This window comes from Scyliorhinus torazame, chromosome 7 (genome assembly GCF_047496885.1).
Source record: "Scyliorhinus torazame isolate Kashiwa2021f chromosome 7, sScyTor2.1, whole genome shotgun sequence".
Lineage (NCBI taxonomy): Eukaryota > Metazoa > Chordata > Chondrichthyes > Carcharhiniformes > Scyliorhinidae > Scyliorhinus > Scyliorhinus torazame.
In genome coordinates, this window is record NC_092713.1 from 79,306,718 (window position 1) to 79,330,646 (window position 23,929).

Here is a 23,929-nt window from a genome sequence, read left to right on the forward strand (position 1 = left end):
GACAGCCTTTAGATTTTCCAAATGTTCCTGCTCCGACGTCCCTGTGATTAAAACGTCATCTAAGTAGACAGCGACACGCGGTAAACCTCTCAAAATGCCCTCCATAACACGTTGAAAAATAGAGCAGGCAGAGGATATTCCAAAGGGCAAACGTGTATATTCATACAGGCCCCGGTGTGTATAAATCGTTACATATGGCCAGGAGGCAGGGTCCAGCTCCAACTGTAGGTAGGCGTGACTCATACCTAATTTTGTGAACGAGAGTCCGCCTGCAAGCTTCGCGTAGAGATCCTCTATGCAAGGCATTGGATATCGGTCGAGTCGGGAAGCCTATAAACTGTAAGTTTATAGTCGCCGCACAAGCGAACTGTGGCATCTGGCTTCATTACAGGTACAATTGGTGCTGCCCAGTCAGCAAAACGGACGGGCCTGATATTACCCAAAGTCTCCAAACAAGTGAGCTCCCCTTCTAGCTACTCGAGCAAGGCGTAAGGCACTGGGCGTGCCCGGAAATAGCGCGGCGTGGCTCCTGGTTCGACTTGGATACGGGCTACAACCCCTTTTATTTTCCCCAAACCGGGCTGGAATACATCTGGGTATCGTCCTAGCACCTCAGTCAACCCTGCAGAAACTGTTTGGAGGATGTGCTGCCACTGCAACCGCAAATGGCGCAACCAGTCCTGACCCAACAGGCTGGGCCCATGGCCACGCACCACGATAAGTGGGAAACGCCCCTCCTGGCGTCCATAAACAACAGGGGTCATCATAGTTCCTACAATGTTCAATGGTTCCCCCGTGTAGGTGGCCAACCTGGCCTGTGTGTCGGTTAATGTAAGGGTCTGTATACCCTGCTTGATGCGGTCGAATGTCCTCTGGGCGATCAGAGATCGCTGCGCCAGTGTCCAACTCCATCTCAAGCGGGTGACCATTTACCCGTACTGTCACCTTAATGGGGGCCACATGGGGAGCTGCCACACAATGCAGCTGCAGGCAGTCGTCCTCCGTCTCCACGTCCTCAGTAGTCGCTGCCGCAGGTTCATCCAAATGGTAGGTACGGCCCCTGGGCTGGCCCGTTTCGATCGGAACGACAGCGCCTCTGGCACCCCCAGGACCGGTGTCCGCGACGGGGTCGGCACCTACAAGTCTGACACGGACATGGCTCCTCATCCATTGGTTCTGGAGAAGACTCCCTTCGGGGAGGAATGTCTGACGGCCACTGGCGTCGATCCGGACGTGGTCTTGCCCAGCAAGGTCACGCAGGGGTGCGGGGGGACGTTTTCAGACGGAAGGGGTTGCGCCCCAAGGCATGCATCTCCATTCCCTGTAGCTCCTGCACTCCTCGTTCTGCGCTCTCTTGGGATAATACTATTTGAATGGCCTGTTGAAAAGTCAATGTTGGTTCAGCTAACAACTTTCTCTGGGGGGCCGCATTGTTAATACCGCAAACCAAACGGTCGCGTAACATTTCCGACAAGGTCTCACCATAGTCACAGTACTCCGCAATCCTGCATAGCCTGGATAGAAAGTCGACAAGGGATTCTCCCGGGGTCCTCTCAGCAGTATTAAACCGGTAACGTTGGATTATCGTGGACGGGGTTGGGTTAAAATGTTGCCCCACTAAGTTCACCAAACATTTTGGTGTCCAGCACAGCTGGGTACGTAAGGCTCCTAATCACCCCAAATGTATGCGGGCCACAGGCGGTGAGCAATATGACCACCGGGTGCTCGTTTTCGGTGATGTTGTTTGCCCGGAAACATTAACGCATCCGTTGTGCGTACTGGTTCCAGCGCATCAAAAACATCCAAACGTCCGTACAGAGGCATGGTGTAATAGAAAACAACTTCCAATCTGTATCCAACAAAAATCCAGGGAGGTGGCTTCAGCAGTGTAGACAGCTATTCACTTTAACCCTCGTCGCCAGTTATGTGAGGGCCACGAAGAATCCAGCACGAGTTTTAAGGCTACAAAGAAATAACATTTATTTACAATAGCAGCAGCAACTTCCCTTGCTGCTCACTCCTTCCTGGCTGGTTCCAAACTGGCCAGCTTTATTTATGCAGGGAGTCTGCTAATGATTTCTCCACTCCCCCTCATTGGGGAAGCACATACTCCCAGAGGATTGTGGGATTGTCATTAGTCCCCAGCCAATGGTAAGCAGGCAGGTTATAACACTTATATTTGCCGCTGGTTAGGCTCCTGCCCACACTATGGCCATTCACTCCGATGTCCACACTGTCAAAATCCTTCAGAATTTTGAAGACCACAAATTCATGACCTCAGGACATTGTGAACCATTTTAGAGCAATGCAATGTAGTCTTTGTTGCAACATATGAAACATTGCAGCCAATCTGCAAGCAGCAAGTTCCCACAAATAGCAGTGACTGTTTTTATTTAAATGCTGAAGAAGCAATTGTCGTTCAATGCTGAGGTTAACAGTCCATTCAATAGGTTCAGGTAACACTGTTTGAGTGGTTGTGATGCCACCATGAATAGTTATCTCAGGGCAAAAATGCAGGATGTAGATTTTGGTCTGACTTAGAAGGCCACAGTGAACCAGTTGAGCTATCACCATGTTCCACTTGTGGAGCAAGTGGCCACATCTTTCCTAGTCTGATCCCAACCGGTTGAGGGTCGTCCAAAATTTCCCTGGAAGGTTGAAGTCTGAAACTTCACCTCAAGTTAGTTGCCAGGTTGCTGTCAGTCAGGTTGTCTGCCATCGAAAAGTGGGGATGTCAGTTTGCATGGAGTGGATTGTGCTTCAGTACGGACCATGAGATTTCAGATGAGGCAGGCAGCAACCTTCACATGGTGCTCCTGTTAAAAGAAAATTTTCCAAATTGATAACCTGCAAACTGCTGTCAAGAACCCTGGCCATCAGGATCCAGGTCCAAGAAGAAAAACACACTAGAAAATGGATTCTCTCAGCAATGTGATAATGGTGGTAATGATAATAATGTTTTTATATTAATTGAGGAATAGTATTGGTCAAGATACTGAGTATAGCAACCTGAACCTTTTTGAAATAGATGCACAGGATCTTTCACATCTACCAGAGATCAGACGGAACCTTGGTTTAACAGTTTATTCGAAAAACATTCATTGTTGCTAATTTGACAGAATAGATAAATAATCGTTACTGTCTAATTATTTATTTCTGATATTTATGTATCAGGTCTGATTAAAACTTAATTGCAATGGGGGAAGCAATGACTTTGGAAGTGGCAGCAATTGCAGTGGGCATGTGAATTAATAAAAATAAAAATAAGTTCTCCACGATTCTGCCTTGCATTATCCTACAGGGAGAATTCTGTCCCACTGTCACATATATCCTGCCAACTCAAAACTTAGAACAACTTGCTACCATTTTCCCATGTACTTTTGAAAATAAATGACATTGATCAAGTGGTTGAACCAATTTTTGATAATCAAAACTGGTTCAAAGTTTCTGTGGAAATCCATTTGAGCTCAAAAGATATTACTGACATTCTTCTGACAATTTAAATGGGTCCATTTTTTTCAACATTTCATATTCCAAATCAGATTGGTGACAGTGATCACCACATTCACCAGCATATCTATAATAATCATATACAGCGTCTGTCCAGACTGTTTTGGTTGTCAGTTAAGGAGTGCATTTATTAGTGGGCCTGCTTAATGGACCATGTCTGAAGTACACAGAGGCATGTGGCTTAAATTTTGTTTTCAGCACCATTTAGAACTAGGAAGGTGAAGAATATTTGTTTGAATGGCTAGAGATGCATGACAAATGTTATAATGCAAGGTTTTACAAGATTATGATGTTTTGGAGCTGTCCCTTTAATTCAAGGTAAAATGAGATCGCGAAAAGAGTTTAAAGTTATTGGTCTCTATGTGGATTGTAATATTTTTACAGATGTAATGGTTTAGAGGTTGCCAACTGAATTTTTTTCCCAAACCCAATTATCACATTCCATTAATATCTAAGTTATGCAAGCAACATCCCACTTGGCTACCAATGGTTGGTGGTGGTAGTGGGGTGTGCAAGTTGGTGGAGAAAAAAAAAAGGTAACCTCACTATATAGTCAGATGATGTACCTATTCTCTTTCTCCTTCAAGGGTATGATCTGACAAGATGTTGACTCTCTCTCGCTTTCCAGGGTACAGTCAGACAACTCTCATTCTGGGATACAGTGCACATGGAGAGGTACGTAATGGGGAACAGGAACGGGGATAGTTTAGGAAGAATAAATGGTACAGGGGTGGCACATGGCCCAGTGGTTAGTACTGTTGCCTCACAGCTCCAGGGATCCCGGTTCAATTCCAGCCTCGGGGGACTGTCTGTGTGGACTTTGCACTTTCTCTCCATGTCTGCTTGGGTTTCCTCTGGGTGCTCCGGTATCCTTCCATAGTCCAAAGATGTGCGGTTAGGTGTATTGGCTATGCTAAATTGCCCCTTAGTGTCCAAAAGGTTAGACTGGGTTACGGGAATAGGGTGGAGGTGTGGGCTTAAGTAGGGTGCTCTTTCGAAGTGCCGACTAGATGGACCGAATGGCTTCCTTCTGCACTGTATTAATGGATAGGGATACGAGGGGGACATAAGGATTGAATGAGGCTAGCATGGGAAGGATGGAATGACATGGGTGAGATGATGGAATTGATGTGAGACAAAATGGCTGAGACAATTATTTGATAAAGTCTTTGGTCAAAGAATAACCAGAATTCCTGCATTTAGAGAAATACTGTTGCAATAAAATACTAATTTCACCAAAAATGTTCTCTGGGTCTCTGCTGGTACATTCAATTTAAAAACATTTTAATTTACTTAGTCATCATTCATGTTAAACCAAGCTCTCTCGGTTCAGGTGGGAAAGAAAACTATCAGTGCTGACATGTTATATGATGCAATCTTCTGCATCACTCTCCCAAACTCCTGATATGCTAACCTCTAGGAAGCGGAAAAAGAATTGTACAATTTCAGGAAAACTCTCAATAATTCTTTCCCAATTTCATAAAACAATCCAGAGATTCAGGAACATAACAAACCCCAATATGTCCACTATACTTAGGATTGTAGAATTGTACAAATGAGATTGTAGAATCGTACAGATGAAAAAGATATTTCCATCCAGCAGTTCAGACCCAAAAGTCTTAAGATCTAAGAAACATTAGTATTTTCTGAAAATGTGTTTATTATGCAAAGGCATTTTCATTCTGAAAGATGCTTCAACACACCAAGATCACAGCATACATTTTCAAGTTCCAGTTATTCCCCGGGCATTTCAACAGATCAACATGAGGAAACCACCAACAAACACTGAAAAATCAATTTTTAGTGCATGTCTGTAAGTCCACCTAGTGGCAGAACTGGAAACTATCAAAGAAAGTGTAATTTATGTTTACAAAATTTAACAATGTAGTTAGTGGAAAGCTTGCTCATTCTTTGGCAGGAAAATGTAGTAGACTACATTATTTTGGCACCATAAGAGAGTACTGGGCTCCTTTAATATAGTCATCTTCCAGAACTGTACTCATCTCTCCTACGACTCCTTGTTTGAATCTCCATTAAATTTCTGCCTCTCCCACCGTGCTAAAAGAACCGTAACAAAAATATGAATGACACTGGAAGTAAAATGTTTATTTTTAATGTGAGTCTATAAATCCAACCTACACTGGTGTATAGAGCACCTTAACTTGCCTGGAATCTCTTGCTAGAAATAAATAATCTTTATTAGTGTCACAAATGTGAAGAAGGCCTATGGAGTGTTGGCCTTTATTGGTAGAGGGATTGAGTTCCGGAGTCATGAGGTCATGTTGCAGCTGTACAAAACTCTGGTACGGCCGCATTTGGAGTATTGTGTACAGTTCTGGTCACCGCATTATAGGAAGGACGTGGAGGCTTTGGAGCGGGTGCAGAGGAGATTTACCAGGATGTTGCCTGGTATGGAGGGAAAATCTTATGAGGAAAGGCTGATGGACCGGAGGTTGTTTTCGTTGGAGAGAAGAAGGTTAAGAGGAGACTTAATATAGAGGCATACAAAATGATCAGGGGGTTAGATAGGGTGGACAGTGAGAGCCTTCTCCCGTGGATGGAAATGGCTGGCACGAGGGGACATAGCTTTAAACTGAGGGGTAATAGATATAGGACAGAGGTCAGAGGTCGGTTCTTTACGCAAAGAGTAGTGAGGCCGTGGAATGCCCTACCTGCAACAGTAGTGAACTCACGGACATTTTTATTGGATAAGCATATGGATGATAATGGCATAGTGTAGGTTAGATGGCTTTTGTTTTGGTGCAACTTCATGGGCCGAAGGGCCTGTACTGCGCTGTATTGTTCTATGTTCTAAATAGGCTTATATTAACACCGCAATGAAGTTACTGTGAAAATCCCCTACACTACAGTACCTGTTCGAGTACACAGAGGGAGAATTCAGAATGTCCAATTCACCTAGCAAGCACATCCTTCGGGACTTGTGGGAGGAAACCCACGCCGACACAGGGAGAACGTGCAGACTCCTTACAGACAGTGACCCAAGCTGGGAATTGAAAGTGGGTCCCTGGTGCTGTGAAGCAACAGTGCTAACCATTGTGCCACTGTGCCCTCCCAACTATTCCACCAACTGTGCTACATCAGTTAAAGTAGATTGTTACTGTACATCATCAGCACATTCACAAGTATAGAAGAGACAAACATATCAAAGGCGGATGAGAAAACCATAGTTAAGGATCACTTAGATTTCTGCAGCCTTGAACACTGGCAAGACAACCAGAGCTGCAAAGGTTCCCTATAGTGAAGAGATTACATAGGCAGTTCATGCTTCCTTGTCCGAACTATTATTCAGCTTAACTATTAGCTTTCTCAATTCAAATGTCCCACGCCCAACCTGCTCACTTCCTTGCTGAGTCCTTTCCAAGTCACTAACACATGAGGATGAGGAGGATGAAATGTGGAGCAGAGTAAAACAGACCAGGAAGTAAGAAATAAGTAAGAGGACACAAGCATTGAAGGAAAGTCAGAAATCAAAATAAAGCATTAGAAAAAAAAAAAATCAATGCAAGACAGACATTTTTTTAATCAGCTGAATGGGCAAAAATTAACCACGGTGCTTTGTTTCCCATTCTGACGGATTGCTGCTGCCACCACTCCTTGGGATGGAATTCAGGTGTTAATTGTTGTAATAGCTTTGTAATGCCACCCATGACAGCATTGCATCGCTTGAAGAAGCGGTGTATTGGAGGTAGGACTGGTGTTGAAGAAAGACTCTGGAGGAAAGTGCCAAAGAGGGGCTTCTCCCATCACTGCTCTGGTCACTTTAGCAACTCCGATGTGCATCCAGCGCCAGTACTTCTACAGTCCCAGTTTCAACCTGCCGAAGAAAGAATAACAGTGATTTATATAGTCCCTTTCAGTTTTTGAGGAAAGTAATTACACACTTTTTCAGTTACTCATTTGTCATGTAGGCAAAAAGAAAACAGCAGCTCACATGGTGCTTCTGCAAGTACAAACCATATTCCAATTGACTGCTGATATCCTCCTTGCCAGTCCTTCCAGGGTGACCTTTCACATTTGCTTCTTGCTCAATTATTATCCACCATCCCTGGCATATATTGCTTCCCTTCATCCTATATACCTTGGAACTTCAAAAAGCTAAGATATGGGGTTGAATTTTATAGGTTGAGAGTGGTCACATTTATTTTAAAGTCAGTCTTGCACCCCACAAAGGATGTACTTCCTTTCCTTTTTTTCGTTTTTTTCTATTGCATACAGGTTTTTGTAGCAGTCAGTGACAGATTTGTTGAGATAGATCCATCCTGGCAATACCTCCTGCTGAGAGAGTAAGATGGAGACACTGCGACAAAGCAACAGCATTCAAGTAAGTATTTGGTATGACATATTTGATTTGTCACATGTACCGAAGTACAGTAAAAAGTGTTTTTCTGCAGCCAAGGGAACGTACACAGTACGTACATAGTAGACAAAAAAATAATCGACAGAGTACATTAACAAATGGTACATCGACAAACCGTGATTAGTTACAGTGCAGAACAATGGGCCAAGCAAAGCAAATACATGAGCAAGAGCAGCATAGAATGTCGTGACTAGTGTTCTTACAGGGAACAGATCAGTCCAAGGGAGAGTCGTTGAGGAGTCTAGTAGCTATGGGGAAGAAGCCCACATAAAGCCAGTACATACCTGTAATAGGCTCCACTTCTCTAGTTGAGTAACCATGGTCAAAAATGAGGCAAGAGACAATGCCAAGCTAAAATAAAAATTGTAATGCAAATGGCAGGAAAAGTAGAGGTCCAGCATATTGGGAGATCTATAAAAAGCAATAGTAATATAAAAGAGTTGCAAAAAGGGAATATGGGAAGAAAACTGGCAAGGGATAAAAAACTAGCAGCAAAAGTACTTAAGAGCAGGAATGGTAAGGGGAATTTAGGCCAATTAAACAAGGATGCAACCAAGAATATAATGGATAATATAAAAGTGTGTTAAAAGTGAACTTAGTATTTGTTCTCATACTAGGAGCAAGGACACAATACCAGCCATAATAAGGAACCTAAAAGTACTGAAGGGGAGAAACAATGTTGGCTTAATTGAAATTTAATCATGGTTTGAGAAAAAATAATGGGGCTTCCCATTGTTGGTTCTCATTCCAGTGTTAAAAGAATGGGTGAGGAAATTGGAGATTTCTAGATTGTGCAAAGATTGAGCGAAATTGAGCTATTTTGGTTCGCCCAAACACATTGCAATAGACTATTACAGTATATACACATTACTCAAGTTTCATTTTCAATATATCTTGGTAAATATCAGTGTAAAGGAAATGGTAGGAGCAGATTATTTATCCACAGTTTTCCAATGGAGGAGTGTGGTAGGTAAAAGGAAAGGTTTTGAAAAAAATAATGCATGTTCATAAAGGAATTCAGATTTTAATCACACATTCTAAAGTACAAGAGATTAAGGAGGGAACAAACAGAATTACCTAGCAAGTCAAAAGAGTGTTGCAAAATGTACCGATCTAGTAAATAAGATGACAGTGCATTTTGACCTCTCAAATAAAATTGGAAACACATGAACAGGCAACCAATTTCTTTAGGTTTTTTTTATTTGCACTGTTATTACATAAGCAATGGGCCCTAATTCAAGGTAAACTAATTAATCAAGACTATCAAAAAGAGAAAGTAGCCAGCCAATCTGTAAAACATAAATTATATTTGCCTTTCCCAGGGACTGGCACTTTTCGAAGATATATATTTGCTATACACTATGAAACTTCCTTCTTAGTCTATAACAATGTTTACTACATCGTCACCTGTAATGAAGTAACGCACCCACTTTTATCATGTCCGAACAACATGTCTATTAAATACAAGACTGTACAAGGTATGATTTCGATTAAGAAAAACAGCAAAGAGCTGACAAGCCATCAACAAAACAGAATCTCGTGATCAAGAAATTAAAACGAGATACTCTGGTACGGTCTCATCTATAATAATCAGACTTCAATTTCTCAGAATTCAATGCTCAAAATTCCAGCTCAGTGAATTTAGTTGGGAGAATTAGAATTACAATCAATCATTGTAAATAATTAGCCATGATATTTCCAAGCACAAGAATAAAAGTAAATAAACATGCTGGAAACACAGGGCATGCCAATCAGCATCTGTAAAGGGCAAAGATAGGTTAATATTTCAGGTCTTTCGATCGGCTTTCCTTACAAATGCTAATTGACTTGCTCTGGGTTTCCAGCATTTACAAGTTATTCGTTTTACATGCACAGTACCTGACTGTGGAACATAAATTTAAGAAAATATCCTCTAGTATCCTCCTGTACACAAAAACTGCAACATAAATATAGTGCAAAATGATGTCTGTCTGATCCTACTGTGTACTTATCTAATTGGTGCATCTGAGCATTGACTAGTGAGTAGCAAAGAAATTGTTACCTCAAGTTTGCAAATTGTCCAACAACAAACTCTAAAATCTTTCTGCACTGGTTTTCCAGCCACCTATTTCAGATTCAACCATTTTCCCTAAAACACATTCATCCCACAGGACAAAGTACTGTGGTACATTTACATATTTAAATTCCAGGAATAGGGCACTGCTGGGAAGGGCAGTATTTATTGTTCAACCCTAATTACTCTTGTGAAGGGGTAATTAATCTCTTTCTTGACCCAGCAATATTTAACTATTATATGCCAATAAGATAAATCAAATTCCTTAAAATAGATTTGTTTAAAAGTACATAAATAGATAAACTCAAGGAAAACAAACATTTTCAGAGACTACTTTTCCCAATTTAATTTTTCCACCACACCAAAAATATTCATTAACAACTTTCTTTAATTTAGTACTTCACTCTCTGCATTTCTTCAAGTTCTATAAAATTGCATTCAGATTTACAAATGTTGAATAAGTCAGATACCCCAAAAAAATCAAATCAGGGTCATGTGCATGTAGGTTGATAAATAATTTCCATTTGTGCACAAACTGTTTTAAATATGATTATTTGGTATATAACAGTCACAACTCTATCTTGAGTGTGAGTTTTTTGATACACCCTTAGGCAAATGCATGTTTTACATGAATAATTCTATTCTACAAATGAACTAGATTGGACTTCTAATTACAAGCATATTTTGAAGTGGGTTTAAAAAAAGTAGTGTCTCCCCAGTACTCTTGACAAGGAATGCTTTCATACAAAAATAATAGCAAATAAAGATATAGGTACCCATTCAAGGATTTCTATTGAAAAGATAAAATAAACAAAAATAAACAAAAAAGGTAGAATAGCTATTCCAACAAGGTAGAAACACCTGATTCAAGAGCAGCCGATTCAGTTTTCAGCATTAAAGATTTTCTGGACATCAACAAAAACCTATAAAAAAATAAAATAAATGGAAGTTAACATGGAACATTTTCAAACACTGACCATTAAGTACACATAAATTTATGGTCATAATATGTTCCACCACAGGTCTTTCTGTGTAAAAGAGAAAGATGCGTTTAGTCAGCCTAAAAAGAACAACTGAAAATCGGGCGCAATGAAAATGAAATGAAAATCGCTGGTCACAAGTAGGCTTCAAATGAAGTTACTGTGAAAAGCCCCTAGTCGCCACATTCCGGCACCTGTTCGGGGAGGCTGGTACGGGAATTGAACCGTGCTGCTGGCCTGCCTTGGTCTGCTTTCAAAGCCAGCGATTTAGCCTTGTGCTAAACCAGCCATGTAATGGAAAAAGAACAGAGGCTTGGAGTGTTTAGCGGGGTGCTTCTCGGCGCTGGCCCCGCTATTAAATGGTACATGGCTTCTTTTCGGGCCTCGGAGAGGAACGCCCCACCAAGGCCGCACTTTTCCCGCAGTAACAAGCTCAGTTCTACAGTACAGAAAGAGATACGGGTGCCATTTACCGATCTCTCAACCCCCCCCCCCCCATAACATACCTATTAGGGGCTCCTTGAGCCGAGCCACCACCCCCCACCCCCCCCCCCCCCACACACACAACCTCATAAGGGCAGGGCAGCCCTGGGCCCGAAAGCTAACAAAGTGCCACCTGCACACAGGCACCCTGGCACTAGCAGCCTGGCACCGCCACACCTGACTGGCAGAGCCATCTGGGCAGGTGCCCAGGTGGCATCAGGAGTGCCAGGGTACCACCCTGCCCAGAGCCTGAACATCCGGGATCGCCGATCTCCTGGGAGACTCCGAGTCAGGCGGGACAAGGCCGGTAGATCGTGCTTATTTTCTCCTAAAACAATGGGCGCTATTCTCCCCTCACACGCCGGGTGGGAGAATCGCCAGGGCACCGCACGAATCGCGCCACGCCGCCTCGACCCCCACACACAATTCTCCCCCCCCCCCCCGGAAACCAGCGGTGCGCGATTCGCACCGGGCCGCTCGGATAACTGGCGAGCGGCAATTCTCTGGCCCGGATGGGCCGAGCGGCTGCTACGACACATTCTGCCGGCGCCGTCCACCCCTGGTCGCTGCCGGCGGGAACGCTGGGAGGACGTCCTGTGGGGGAGGGAGGGGGGCTCCTTCACCAGGGTGGCCTCCAATGGGGCCTGGCCCATGATCGGGGCCCACCGATGGGCAGGCCTCTTTCTCTCTCCCCTCCCCCCCCCCCCCCCCCTCTCCGGGCCTACCTCCTGCCACGCACGGCCCCAGAACACCGGCGCCATGTTGGTGAGGGGCCGGCGTATGCAAGACATTCCCCGCGCATGCGCAGGATGGCACAGTCCAACTGTGCAGGATTGGGCTGCCCCAACTGCACATGTATGGGTTGGCAGGGTGCCCATTTGGCACGGCGTAAGAATGCTGGAGCGGCGTGTGGGGGCCAGAATAGGTAGTGCCCGGTCCCTGTTCGCGGCGTTGTGAAACGCAACGGCATTCACGACGGCGCAAACATTTGGCCTCCATAATCGGAGAATCGCCCCCAATATACTTTCATGTTCCAAATAAAGGAACTACGAAGTAAAACTAGAGATCTAGCTCTAGCTACACATCACATACCTCGTCGGCACTTTTGGCTCCATCAACTCGTCTTACTTTCCCTTGTTTCTCATATAGTTCTATAATGGGTTTAGTGGACTGCATATATGTCTGAATTCTGAAAAGAGGTGCAATAAAGTAAACAAAAAGATCAACAGCACATGAAGACACAATTCTTTATGAAGGGATAAAGAGTGAGCACAGGCACAAAGGGCTCAATGACCTCCATCTATTCCATGCATTTCTACCTTTTCTCCAGACTGCTGATGTTGTCATCTGTTCTTCCACTACCTTTTCCTCTTTCAAGACAACGCTCTATGCAGATCTTTGGGAACAAAGAAGTGAGAAATTAAGTCTAGTTTTCGTCAGGACCCAGTATTAAATGACTGAAAAAGGAGAAAAAGAATAGCACGTGAGAAAAGAAGAAATTGACCAAAACAGGCTGGCAGACCAAGCTTTCTGATTCTGTGATCATCAGCCAGTTTTCCATCTAGTCATTCTAGTGAGTAGAAGACAGTAGGCTGACGAACAGGGAAACAGAAAACACTTGTGAAAAACAATGTCAAAAAGTCAGATCAAAACTATGTGAATTTGAACATAGGTCTCATGAGTTTCCACCCCGCCATCCATTATTTCATGGGGTATTGGCATCGCTGGGAAGGCCATCATTTGTTTCCATCCCCAATTGTCCTTCAACTCAGTGCCTTGCTAGACCATTTCAGAGGACAGTTAAGATTGCTGTGGATCTGGAGTCACATACAAGCCAGGCCAGATAAGGGTGACAGATTTCTTTACCTAAAGGACATTAACAAACCACCTGGGTTTTTTTTCTGACAATTGATGATAATTTCATGGCACCAATAATGAAACTAGCTTTCATTTTAAAATTTAAATACAAAATTAATGAATTAATCAAATTTAAATTCCAGCAGCTGTGGTGGGATCTGAACCCATGTCCCCAGGTTAATGACCCGAGCCTCTGAATTACTAATCCCGTGACATTACCACTGCATCCCTGTCTCCCCCTTGATTGATATTTAAATTCTTCTTTCAATTATCTTTTAAAATTACTTTAGCAGAATACATTACAAAGCCTAACATTTAATTTCATTACGAAATTATTTCATACTAACAACATACATATTGTCAACGAAACACTAGATGGCATAACCTTGTGTGTAGCCCTCCCAAACCACTAGTAATGTTAATTCCCAGGAGAGCAAATATCCCAGGAGCGCAAAATAAAGTATCGGATTTCAGAATTTTTTTTTTTTTTTTTTTTTTTTTAAATGGGGAATTCATCCTGAATCAAGGAGGGAAATTATTCCCAACTCAACTTTTTCATCTCATTATCCATGTTTGGAACCAGACTGCAATGAGGTCTGAAGCAGAATCCAAATTGAGCATCAGTGAGCAGGGTATTGCTAAGTAAATGCCACTCCATAACACTACTGCCAACACCTTCCGTTACTTTCCTGATAACCGAGAGTAGACTGATTGGGCAGTGATTCGCAGATTGGATTTGTCCTGTTTTGTGGACAGGAAATAGCTAGGCAATTTTCTACACTGTTGGGTGAATGCCTGTATTGTAAACGTACTTAGCGTGGCTGAATGCCTGGAACACAGGTCGTCAGTGTGTTATCCTAGTGTCTGAATAAAGCTCGTAGTCTTACAGTTGAAGTAGATGCTTTATTTGTAGGAGTTTGTTCTCTCTTCAGCACTTATACTATGTTACATCTGAGCTGCCTGTCTGTGTCCTGCTCACCAGCTGCCGTTCCTGTGAAGTGTGTCTGACTTCCTGTCTGTATTTATACATCTCCCGTGCTCCCTCTAGTGATTGCTTAGTTGTATTGCATTTACATTGACCCCTTGTGTATATATACAGATCACTACATTCAGTGCCCGTAGTATTTGCTGCATCTAGTGCATTGGAAAAGGGGAACTCATTCGACAGAGATCACCAGGTCTTTGTCAGCAGCTTTCTTCAAGAGAACGGTTTAGTCGCTGATAGCAAAATACAGCTCACTGTATTTCAGATGATTTGTACAGAACCTCAACATCAATTTGTTTAGAAAATAGTACTGGCAACATAGAATACACTAGCTGCAGCTTTAGCATTCATCAACAGATATCACAAGTCATTCTCAGGATATTCCCCTCCCCTTAAAAAAAATTGTTATCTCATTGCTACAGTCAAAGAATCCCCTCCCCTTAAAAAAAATTGTTACCTCATTGCTACAGTCAAAGAAAAGGACAAATTTCACATCAGCATTGGTATCCATGTTCTTGTTCCAACCTTCGAGGTTGTCGGTGTTTCTTGGAAATCCATCAATAAGAAATTTGTCCTTAGTGGCATCCTGATTCATTGTCTCTTCCATTGCCTGAAAATAAATCAGAAATACAACGCCCTTGTTTAATTTCCGGAAAGCTTTTTAAATACTATAAAGAAGCTAAGGGAAGTATCAAACTTAAGGAAAAAGCATATTACTGCACAAAGGTGAGTGACAAGGTCAGATATTTAGTCAGAGTATAAAGAATGGCTGAGAATGACCAACAGATTAATCAGGAGAAAGAAATTAGAATCTGAGAGAAAGCTGGCTATGAATGTAAAAAAGGATAGCAAGAGTGTTTACAGGTATTTAAAAAGAAAAGAGTAAGTAAAGCAAGTCTTTATCGTCCAGAGAGTGACAATGAGGAGTTAATAGTAGATAATAAGGAAATGATAGATGAAATCAACAAATATTTTGCTTCTGTCTGTTAAGGAATGGGTTAAGAAACATTTCAATTAGATGTCTCATTGATCCAATAATTGGCACTGATATGTAAAGAGGCTACAGGTGGCCTTGGGAGCATGTGATGTGATGATAGAGTTTGGTGCTGAGTGTGTTCAAAGAAAAATAAAGGTGTTAGGGAAAAGGAGCAGAACTCTTGACTCTTTACTTAACAGCAGCCTGAGGCTAACACTATCCATTGCAGAAGCAGATAAAATATTTCAGTTAATAGTTGTGAATCAGGAGCTGGAAGGTGGAAAGGAACTTGGCGAAATTACAATCACTAGGAAAGCAGTACTGAGAAAATTGATGGGTCCAAATCATCTCTGCCTAGGAGTCTTGGGCATGGCTTAAAAACATTTATCAAGATTCTCTCATCTTTTAACTACAAAGAAAATATAATTCACAGTCACTTGGTAGAACAGAATTTTAATATTTCTGTAAAGGAGAAATGTTGCTGAGATTTTTGTCTTGCACTCTCATCAGGACAAAATTTCAAATGATCACAATTTATACAAGAGAAAAAAAATTGCTGTTTGGTTAGCAAGAGGACTCCAAAAGGACTTGCCAACCAATCTTCCTGCACGTTTGTCCTGATGAGTGCAAGACTAAAATCTTCAGCAGCATGTCTCCCTTTTCAGCAATAAAATGTAATTCTTAAAGTAAACAAGACCAGAACAATCTGCACTAGCATGATTCTGCTAGTATTGAACAAACCCTATTTAAGCATTCAAGGTAATTAGTTAATTGCCAGGTTTGATGCCTCTGCATGCAACAGGAAAAGGGAGTTGGGGCACTGCTCCTAAAAATTCCTGAAGTGGGTGTACACTTAGTTTGACGAGTCATAAACAATATTCTGGCATGGAAAAAAATATTAGATCAGTGCAAAGCGCAGTCAAGATGCCAACTGGAAAAGCAAAAGGTTGTATAACAAATTATATCTTTAAGGCCCCTTAGGTCAAAGTATGTACTGATATTACAATTGTTTTAATAAACTTTCTTGGGAAGAGAATAGCAATAAACAAGATAGATATTGTATGACATTGTGGAAAAAAACAGAAATAACGCCGCAAATTGAACAATTTTAAACACCAAATATAGTTATTGCTAAGTTACATCAGGAAGGGAGGAAAACAGGATCAGAGTATTACTACAGACATATTTCAACAAGTTCTCCTCGAAACATATTAAAAAATGAAAATGGAGGACATTTAACAACTTTTCCCGCTAAATATTTTGTCGGAATTAAATTGTTACGATTTTAAGTATTTGTTAATCAAGTCTCTTTAAAATGTGATTATTTAATAAAGCAGAACTATTCTTTTGGAAAGGAGTTGTGTTTGCCAGTTTAGGAATATAGTTCAAGAAAAGTGAAACTATTGGTTTCCCCCCACAGCAGTTATCGTAATCATTTTGTAATCACTGTATACACAAAATGCTCCATCTGTCCATTGACAGCAAGTACTGGCAAAACAAAGAACAGCAAGTTAGTAATTATTTTACAAGTGATTTTAGTATGGCAACATGCTTCCACAAGAACATAACATTACAAATAGAATCCACTAAACGTATCCAGCATGTTAAAGACACCCGCTGTCAATATTTTACAAATTTGTCATGGACTTTCATTTCAGTAACAAGGTTTTTAAAGAAAAATCATTAAAGATGGTAAGGTGGTAGACAGGGAAATATGTCGACTAACTCAACTAAAAATTCTGGTCTGCAGCACAGTTAACGATCATGAGCTTGCCACAACCAATTAAATTGGTTGGGTGATGAGTCTGTGGAACTCTTTGCTGCAGAAGGTGTGGAGGCCAAATCACCGAGTGTCTTTAAGACAGAAATAGATAGATTCTTGATTAATAAGGGGATCAGAGGTTATGGGGAGAAGGTAGGAGATTGGGATGAGAAAAATGTCTTATGGCCTGAAATGCCCTCGTAGGATTGATTCAGCAAAGGAAGTTGATCAAAATCAGTTCAAGAATGCCACGTCCCGAAATATTGATTTAAAAAATTTTTTTTTAAGGTTGTCTAAAGTTGGCTTACCCTTTTTATGAGGTTAATAGTGATTTCCACTGGGACAATTTTTCCTTCTTTAATGTGATTGTCAATCAGTTCGCCATACTCAGTTGCTCCTTTGTTTCGTTCAGCACGAAGTAGATCGCCAGCAGACAAGTGAGTGTATCCATATTGCTGGACAACATTAACAAAGAAGTGATTGCAAGTTAACCCTTGTTACAATGATGAATATAGTGAAAATTCAATTAACTTAATTTTCAAATTCATGTGCTATTCAAATGCTAGATTATGTGCAAGATGCCTTCCAGAGCTCACTGAGCTGCATTTTTTACTCACTGTAAATGTCATAAAATCTAACCCAAACGACAGCCATCATTCAATTGTGCAGAATATCTTTCTAGTCACGATAAAATGTTACTTAGAACAAATTTCCAGAATGAATGCTGCTCAAATATAATCTTAGTAGCGTATTATCAAAATGGACACAGTCCCCAACTTTAAACAAGTCAATCGTGTGAGGCATTGCATATGGGACAATTGAGACTAAGTGAAGAAAGATTACAGAGCAGGGAATAATTGAACAAGGGGATGCAGACATAAATTTGTGCCCATATGTCCTTATTTCCATACTTTCTTTACAAATTTCTACTCTGTCATGTTTGATCCCCCAACAGATAGTTGATCAAGCCTATGTGGTTTAACCCCACACCAAGCAAAGAGACACCAAGCTTAATGTAATAACATGCCAAAGCTATTTTGAAATTGTACTTGTAAAGTTTAATTAAATGTTCTGTGACACAAAAATGTACAAACTTAACTTGGACCATCGTATGGTGCTTGAGCTGCCTGCAAAATTAGGGTAACACACCATTAAATGATTGGAGTGTACCCTTTCCTTATACGTACCGTGCATGTTCATAGACTTGAATGAACCCATGTAGTCAACTGAAAAAAAAAAAAATCTTGAACATGGGCAAGTCCAGCATTTATTGCCCATCCCTAGTTACTCTGATTTAGAAACTGATCGGAGTGGCGTATTGGGCCGCTTCGGAGGGTAGCCAAGAGTCAACCAGACTGGTTTGGGACTGGAGTCACATATTGGCCAAATCAGATAAGGATGGCAAGGTTCCTGTCCGAAAGCAAGTTTTCACAATCCAACGGCTTCATGATCATTTTTCACTGACACAACATCTTTTATACAGTGCTTTTTACTCCATAAAACATCTCAAGGCACTTCTCAGAGGAGTAAAAAGCAAAATTTGACACCAAGCCACATAAGGAGCTATTATAGCAGATAACTCAAAAGCTTGGTCAAAGATGTGGATTTTAAGCAGTTTCCTAAAGGAGCAAAGAGAAGTAAAAAGGCAAAGAGGTTTAGGAAGGGAACCCTAGAGGGTTAGCAGTTGAAAGCAAAGATGCCAGTGCTGGAGCAATTAAAATCAGATTGAAGAGGCCAGAACAAAAGGAGTGCAGTTATCTAAAGGGTGGAGTGGCTGGAGGAGATTAAAGAAGAGATTTGAAAACACGAATGAGAATGAAAAAAAAATCAAGGTTTTATTCAACCGAGAGCAAATGTCGGTCAGCAAGCACAGGAGAGATGATCAGAACTTTGTGCGAGTAAGACACCATAGTTTGGGTTGGCCTCGAAGTTCACAATGTGGGAGACCAGCCAGCATCACGCTAGAGTTGTCGAGAGGTGACAAAATAATGGCTGAGGTTTCCAGCAATTGACCATCTGAGGCAGCAGCAAAGACGATAGAAACATAGAAAAATAGGAGCAGGGGGTCAGTCAGCCTTTCGCGTTTGCTCCGCCATTCATTAAGGTCATGGCTGATCATCCACCTCAATAGCCTAATCCCGCTTTCCCTCCATATCATTTGATCCTCAAGACGAATACGGCATTGTGAACAATACGGCAATTGCAAGTGATTTTAAATTCGGAAATTGCCTGTGGAATTTTTTGTATTTTTTTCAACCATGCCGACATAGTTTCTTTGTCGGCATGGTTGAAAAGAATACAAAAAATTCCACAGGCAATTTCCGAATTTATAATCACTTGCAATTGTTCGCAATCAAGATGATTGGACAATTCCATTAAAGATTAATGGAACCGACATTCACATCAAACTGGATACTGGTGCTCATGCTAATTTGATCAATCAATTGACTTGGCCAAACTGAAAATAAAGCCTTAAATAGATGACAATGATTGTCAGTTAAGAGATTATAGTGGTAATGTCATTACTAGATGGGAACATAGAGTCATAGAGGTTTACAGCATGGAAACAGGCCCTTCAGCCCAACTTGTCCATGCTGCCCAACTTTTACCACTGAGCTAGTCCCAATTGCCCGCATTCGGTCCCGATCCCTACCCATTTGGCTGTCTAAATGCTTTTCAAAAGGCAAAATTGGTCCCGCCTCTACTACTGCCTGTGTATTTCGTTCCAGACACTCACCACCCTCTGAATAAATTGCCCCTCTGGACCCTTTTGTATCTCTCCCCCCTCACCGTAAACCTATGCTATCTCACAGTCCAAGTTAAAGACACAAAAATGCCCATCAAGTTTGAGATTGTGGGACAGAAGTGTTTGTCATTATTAGGTGTACAGGCATGCAAGCTACTGAAGCTGGTGAAACAAATTCACAGCAGTGTCAAAATTTCAGCAAATGCAAAAGACCAAATTGATGACATCATTGACCAGTTTTCACATGTTTTTCAAAGAATGGGTACGTTACCATTCAAGTACAAAATACAGTTTAAGCAGAATGCCAAGCCAGTTATTCACCCACCAAGGAGGGTACCAGCTCCCTCAAGGGAATGCTTGAAACTCTAATTTAACCACATGTAGCAGCTGGGGATCACAGAACCCACTGACTGGGTTAGTTCAATGGTATGCATTAAGAAACCAAATGGCGATCTCAGAATCTGCATTGATCCGAAAGATCTCAATCAAAATATAAAAAGGGAACATTAACCCCAATTCGCAAACGAGAAGATATCACAAGTGAAATGGCACACGCCAGAATTTTTAAGAAACTAGATGCCTCTAGAGGATTTTGGCAACTGAAACTTGAAGCCAGCAGAAAGTTATGTACTTTCAACACTCCATATGGAAGGTACTGTTTTAATTGAATGCCTTTTGGTACAATATCAGCTTCAGAGATATTTTATTGAGCGATGGAACAAATGATAGAAAGTTTTGAAGTGTATGTTGACGATATCATAATTTGGTCAGCAACTCAATAAGAACACAATGAAAGACTTGTCGAGCAATGCAAGTTTGGTTAAAACTTAATCGAACCGAATGTCAATTTAGTATATCCAAACTCACATTTTTGGGTGACCAGATTTCAGCTCAAGGTGTGTAGCTAGACACCGAGAAGGTTGAAGTCATCAACAAAATGTCTTCACCTAAAGACAAGAAAGCGGTTCTTCGACTACTAGGCGTGGTGAACTTTCCGGGAAAGATCAAGATCATTCCGAACTTATCACGCACAACGGCTCTTAGACAGCTGATATAGTTTCTATTCACATCGACGGAACAACACTAAAAGGAGTGGTCTGACTTGAAGACAGCACACACAACCGCACCCGTTCTGTGATTCTTTAATCCTATGAGTGAAACAAAGATATCAACAGATGCAAGCAAGGATGACATAGGAGCTATGCTACTTCAGAAAACATCTGACGGGCAACGGTAACCAATAGCGTATGCATCAAGAGCGATGACACCGACTGAACAGCGCGATGCGCAAACAGAAAAAGAATGTCTAGATCTCCTTACAGGAATGGAGAATTTCCACAACTATGTGTATGGGTTAGCCACCTCCTTTACTGTAGAAATAGATCATCGTCCTCTTGTATCAATCATCAAGAAAAATTTGAATATGTCACCGAGACTTAAACATAATGAAACTTCAACACTGACTTTGAGCTTGTCTACACACCGGGTAAAAACCTTGCGGTAGCTGATGCACTGTTGCGTGCAACTGAAGAAGATACTGGGATGAATGGCATCGTCCAGGTAATCGAAGCTCAAGCTAACTTAATAGAAGAAAATCTACCGGTCTCGGATGAAAAAATGAAATTAATAAAAGAAACAACCAAGGATGACACATTACAGCGTGTGATGCGTTATACAAGAGATGGTTGGCCTAAAGGTACGTGTTCCAGCTATAGGAACATTCGAGCGGGTCTGTGCAGTATCAACGGATTTCTGCTTAGGCAAGACCGGATAGTAATTCTGACTTCGTTAAGGAACATGAGCACGGTGCATGAAGGCCATCTAGGGATGGAAAGTGCAAACGAAGAGCTCGTCAATCAGTATGTTGGCCAGGTTATCAACGAAGACATCAATAACCTTGTGGTAGAATGTGAAACCTGTCAATGAAACTAATCACAGCAGCAAAAGGAAACAATGATGATGCATCAACTTGTCAAGACTCCATGGTTGGCATCGGTCTATTCTACTTCCATGATAAGAATTACTTACTAATCATTGATTACTTCTCGAACAGCCCAGGTGGTCAAATTGCCCAATTCTAGTTCGAAAGCAGTCATAAAAGCAACCAAAGAAGAAGTGTTTGCAAGACATGGAATCCCATTTACTGTCATGACAGACAACAGTCCATGTTTTGACAGCTGCGATTGGACAGAATTTTCAGCATATTACATCAAGCCCATTATATCCACAATCGAATGGGAAAGCTGAAAAAGGTATTCACATAGCAAAGCAACTGCGAAAGAAATCATTGGATTCAAGAAGCGATCCATTCTTAGTTATACTCATGCGACAGTGCTACACCATTAGCTACAGGTTTGTCACCAGCTCAACTGCTGATGAATCAACAGCTATGTACAATATTACCATACTTACCATTAGCAGATCCCGAGCATGATGATGCTGTAAAGAAAATGAAGCAGAACAAGCAAACTCAACAGCATTACTACAACAGGACAGCTAAGGATCTAGCAACGCTAGAGCCAGGAGATAATGTGTGGTACAGACTCCAACTGGAGGATAATCCTGCATGGCACGTGTGATTCGCCAAGTAGCTTCACAAATGAAGATTCTATCCTACGAAGGGATCATAGAGCGCTTCGCAAAGTGAAGACAGCTCAACCTGTATTTCCACACATAGAGCTTGACACAGAGTTACTCAAGAAACCTTTTACAAGACAACGAGATGTTATTACACCGGAAATGACAAAGACATCTGCTGAACAACCACAATTGAGAAGGCCCACCCGCATCAAAAAGCAGGACAGACTCAACTTGTGAACTGTTAAAAAAAAAAAAAAAATTGTTAATGATAACAGTAACTATTCACATGTATAGAACATACAAGCATTGTAACAGTCTCCAAACATCTTCAAAGGGAGGGGGTGTAACAATATGGATATTGTATGGGAGATAAAGGGTTAACAATTTCATGTAAATACTTCTTGCCACCAGATGGTGATTAAGAGCAGATATATAATGTGATGATCCTGGATTGGGGGAGAAAGTGTTTAGGCATATGAGAGTAGTTGTATATTTGAGAGTTCTGTAGTAGTTATAGCAGTTTATTTTAGCAACCTTGTACTTAAGAATATGTTCAAATCTAGTTTAAGTAGTGTTAATAAATCAGCTTTGTTAATTTACTTAGCTTGATGTTCTTTGTTAAACACTATGCATTCGAGACATCTAGACAAAGAAAACAGATCACAATTATCATTCCTTTGCACCCCCCTCACCCCCATCCCCTCCCTACCAACCAACCAACCATTCATTTTTGCCATTTAATCTCTTCTGCCTTTCACGGTAATACAGACCTTCCCAATTATTCTGTCCCCTATTCCTACTGTTGAAATTGCTTAAAACCGGTTACATCTCCAACCATTTCAGTCGAAATGTTAATGATTTGAAAGGTTAACTCGGTCTCACTGCAGATGCTCAGCATTTACAGAATTTACCATTTCTTTATTCCGAAGATTAAATATTTTAAAAACTTCCTGTCTATCCAAATCCCATCCGCCCATCCCATCAGCACTCGGCGTCGGCCACGTCCTTCCTTCCCTTGCGAAATATTCGCTTAAGGCCGCGATGACACTTTAAAAAACTCACATTAACACATATTAACAATGAGATTCAAATCTCCCTGTCTGAAATCAAACAGTTTTCCGACTGAATGACCAGTTCCACCTTACCCCCGAGTGAATAGTCCAGGTATAATACATGCATTACTCTAGCCCCGGGTCTACTCTCCCTCCGGCTCCAAGCACTTTTTTCCACCCACCTTGACGATTTTAACGCACTGGGTCCCTTTCCCAGCTCCTGGCCCACCGAGGACAAAAACCACTTTGGGCTTCATCATCATCAACTTCCGGACCAACGCTCCCCAACAAGAAATAACCATACACCAGCAGCAGCCCGGCTCTTCCTCGCTCCTCCCGCCGATAAATCAGAGATAGATTTTAAGAAATCCAGAAATCTGCAGTCAATCAGTCGGCCGCCGGCTCTTCCTCCTCTGCAGTCCACACAGTAGCCGCCTTCTGACACAAATCACCGGATGAACGACTGCTTCCGGGTATGAGCTGCACGCAAGCAAGCAAGCTTTGTTCAGTTTAGGGCAAATGAAAGGTAGCAATCAAGAAGCTTTGGAAATTTGCAAACAACATACG

At 41.6% G+C, this 23,929-nt stretch overlaps 1 protein-coding gene across 2 annotated transcripts in view; it reads right to left on the reverse strand.

Moving 5' to 3' along the window:
- Positions 1–5,150: 5,150 nt before the first annotated feature.
- Positions 5,151–23,929, reverse strand: part of cmpk (cytidylate kinase) — a 43,160-nt gene continuing 24,381 nt past the window's right edge. The window contains exons 2-8 of one of the 2 annotated variants that reach the window (XM_072510942.1): positions 23,545–23,842; positions 17,293–17,439; positions 14,704–14,856; positions 12,724–12,800; positions 12,497–12,593; positions 10,803–10,864; positions 5,151–7,345 (exon numbers count right to left, since the gene is read on the reverse strand). In XM_072510942.1, the coding sequence (XP_072367043.1) occupies positions 10,823–10,864; positions 12,497–12,593; positions 12,724–12,800; positions 14,704–14,856; positions 17,293–17,439; positions 23,545–23,664 (636 nt within the window). In that variant the 5' untranslated portion in view covers positions 23,665–23,842 and the 3' untranslated portion in view covers positions 5,151–7,345; positions 10,803–10,822. Of the gene's footprint in view, positions 7,346–9,070; positions 10,865–12,496; positions 12,594–12,723; positions 12,801–14,703; positions 14,857–17,292; positions 17,440–23,544; positions 23,843–23,929 lie in introns of those variants that run through there. The other variant, XM_072510941.1, reaches the window with a different exon arrangement.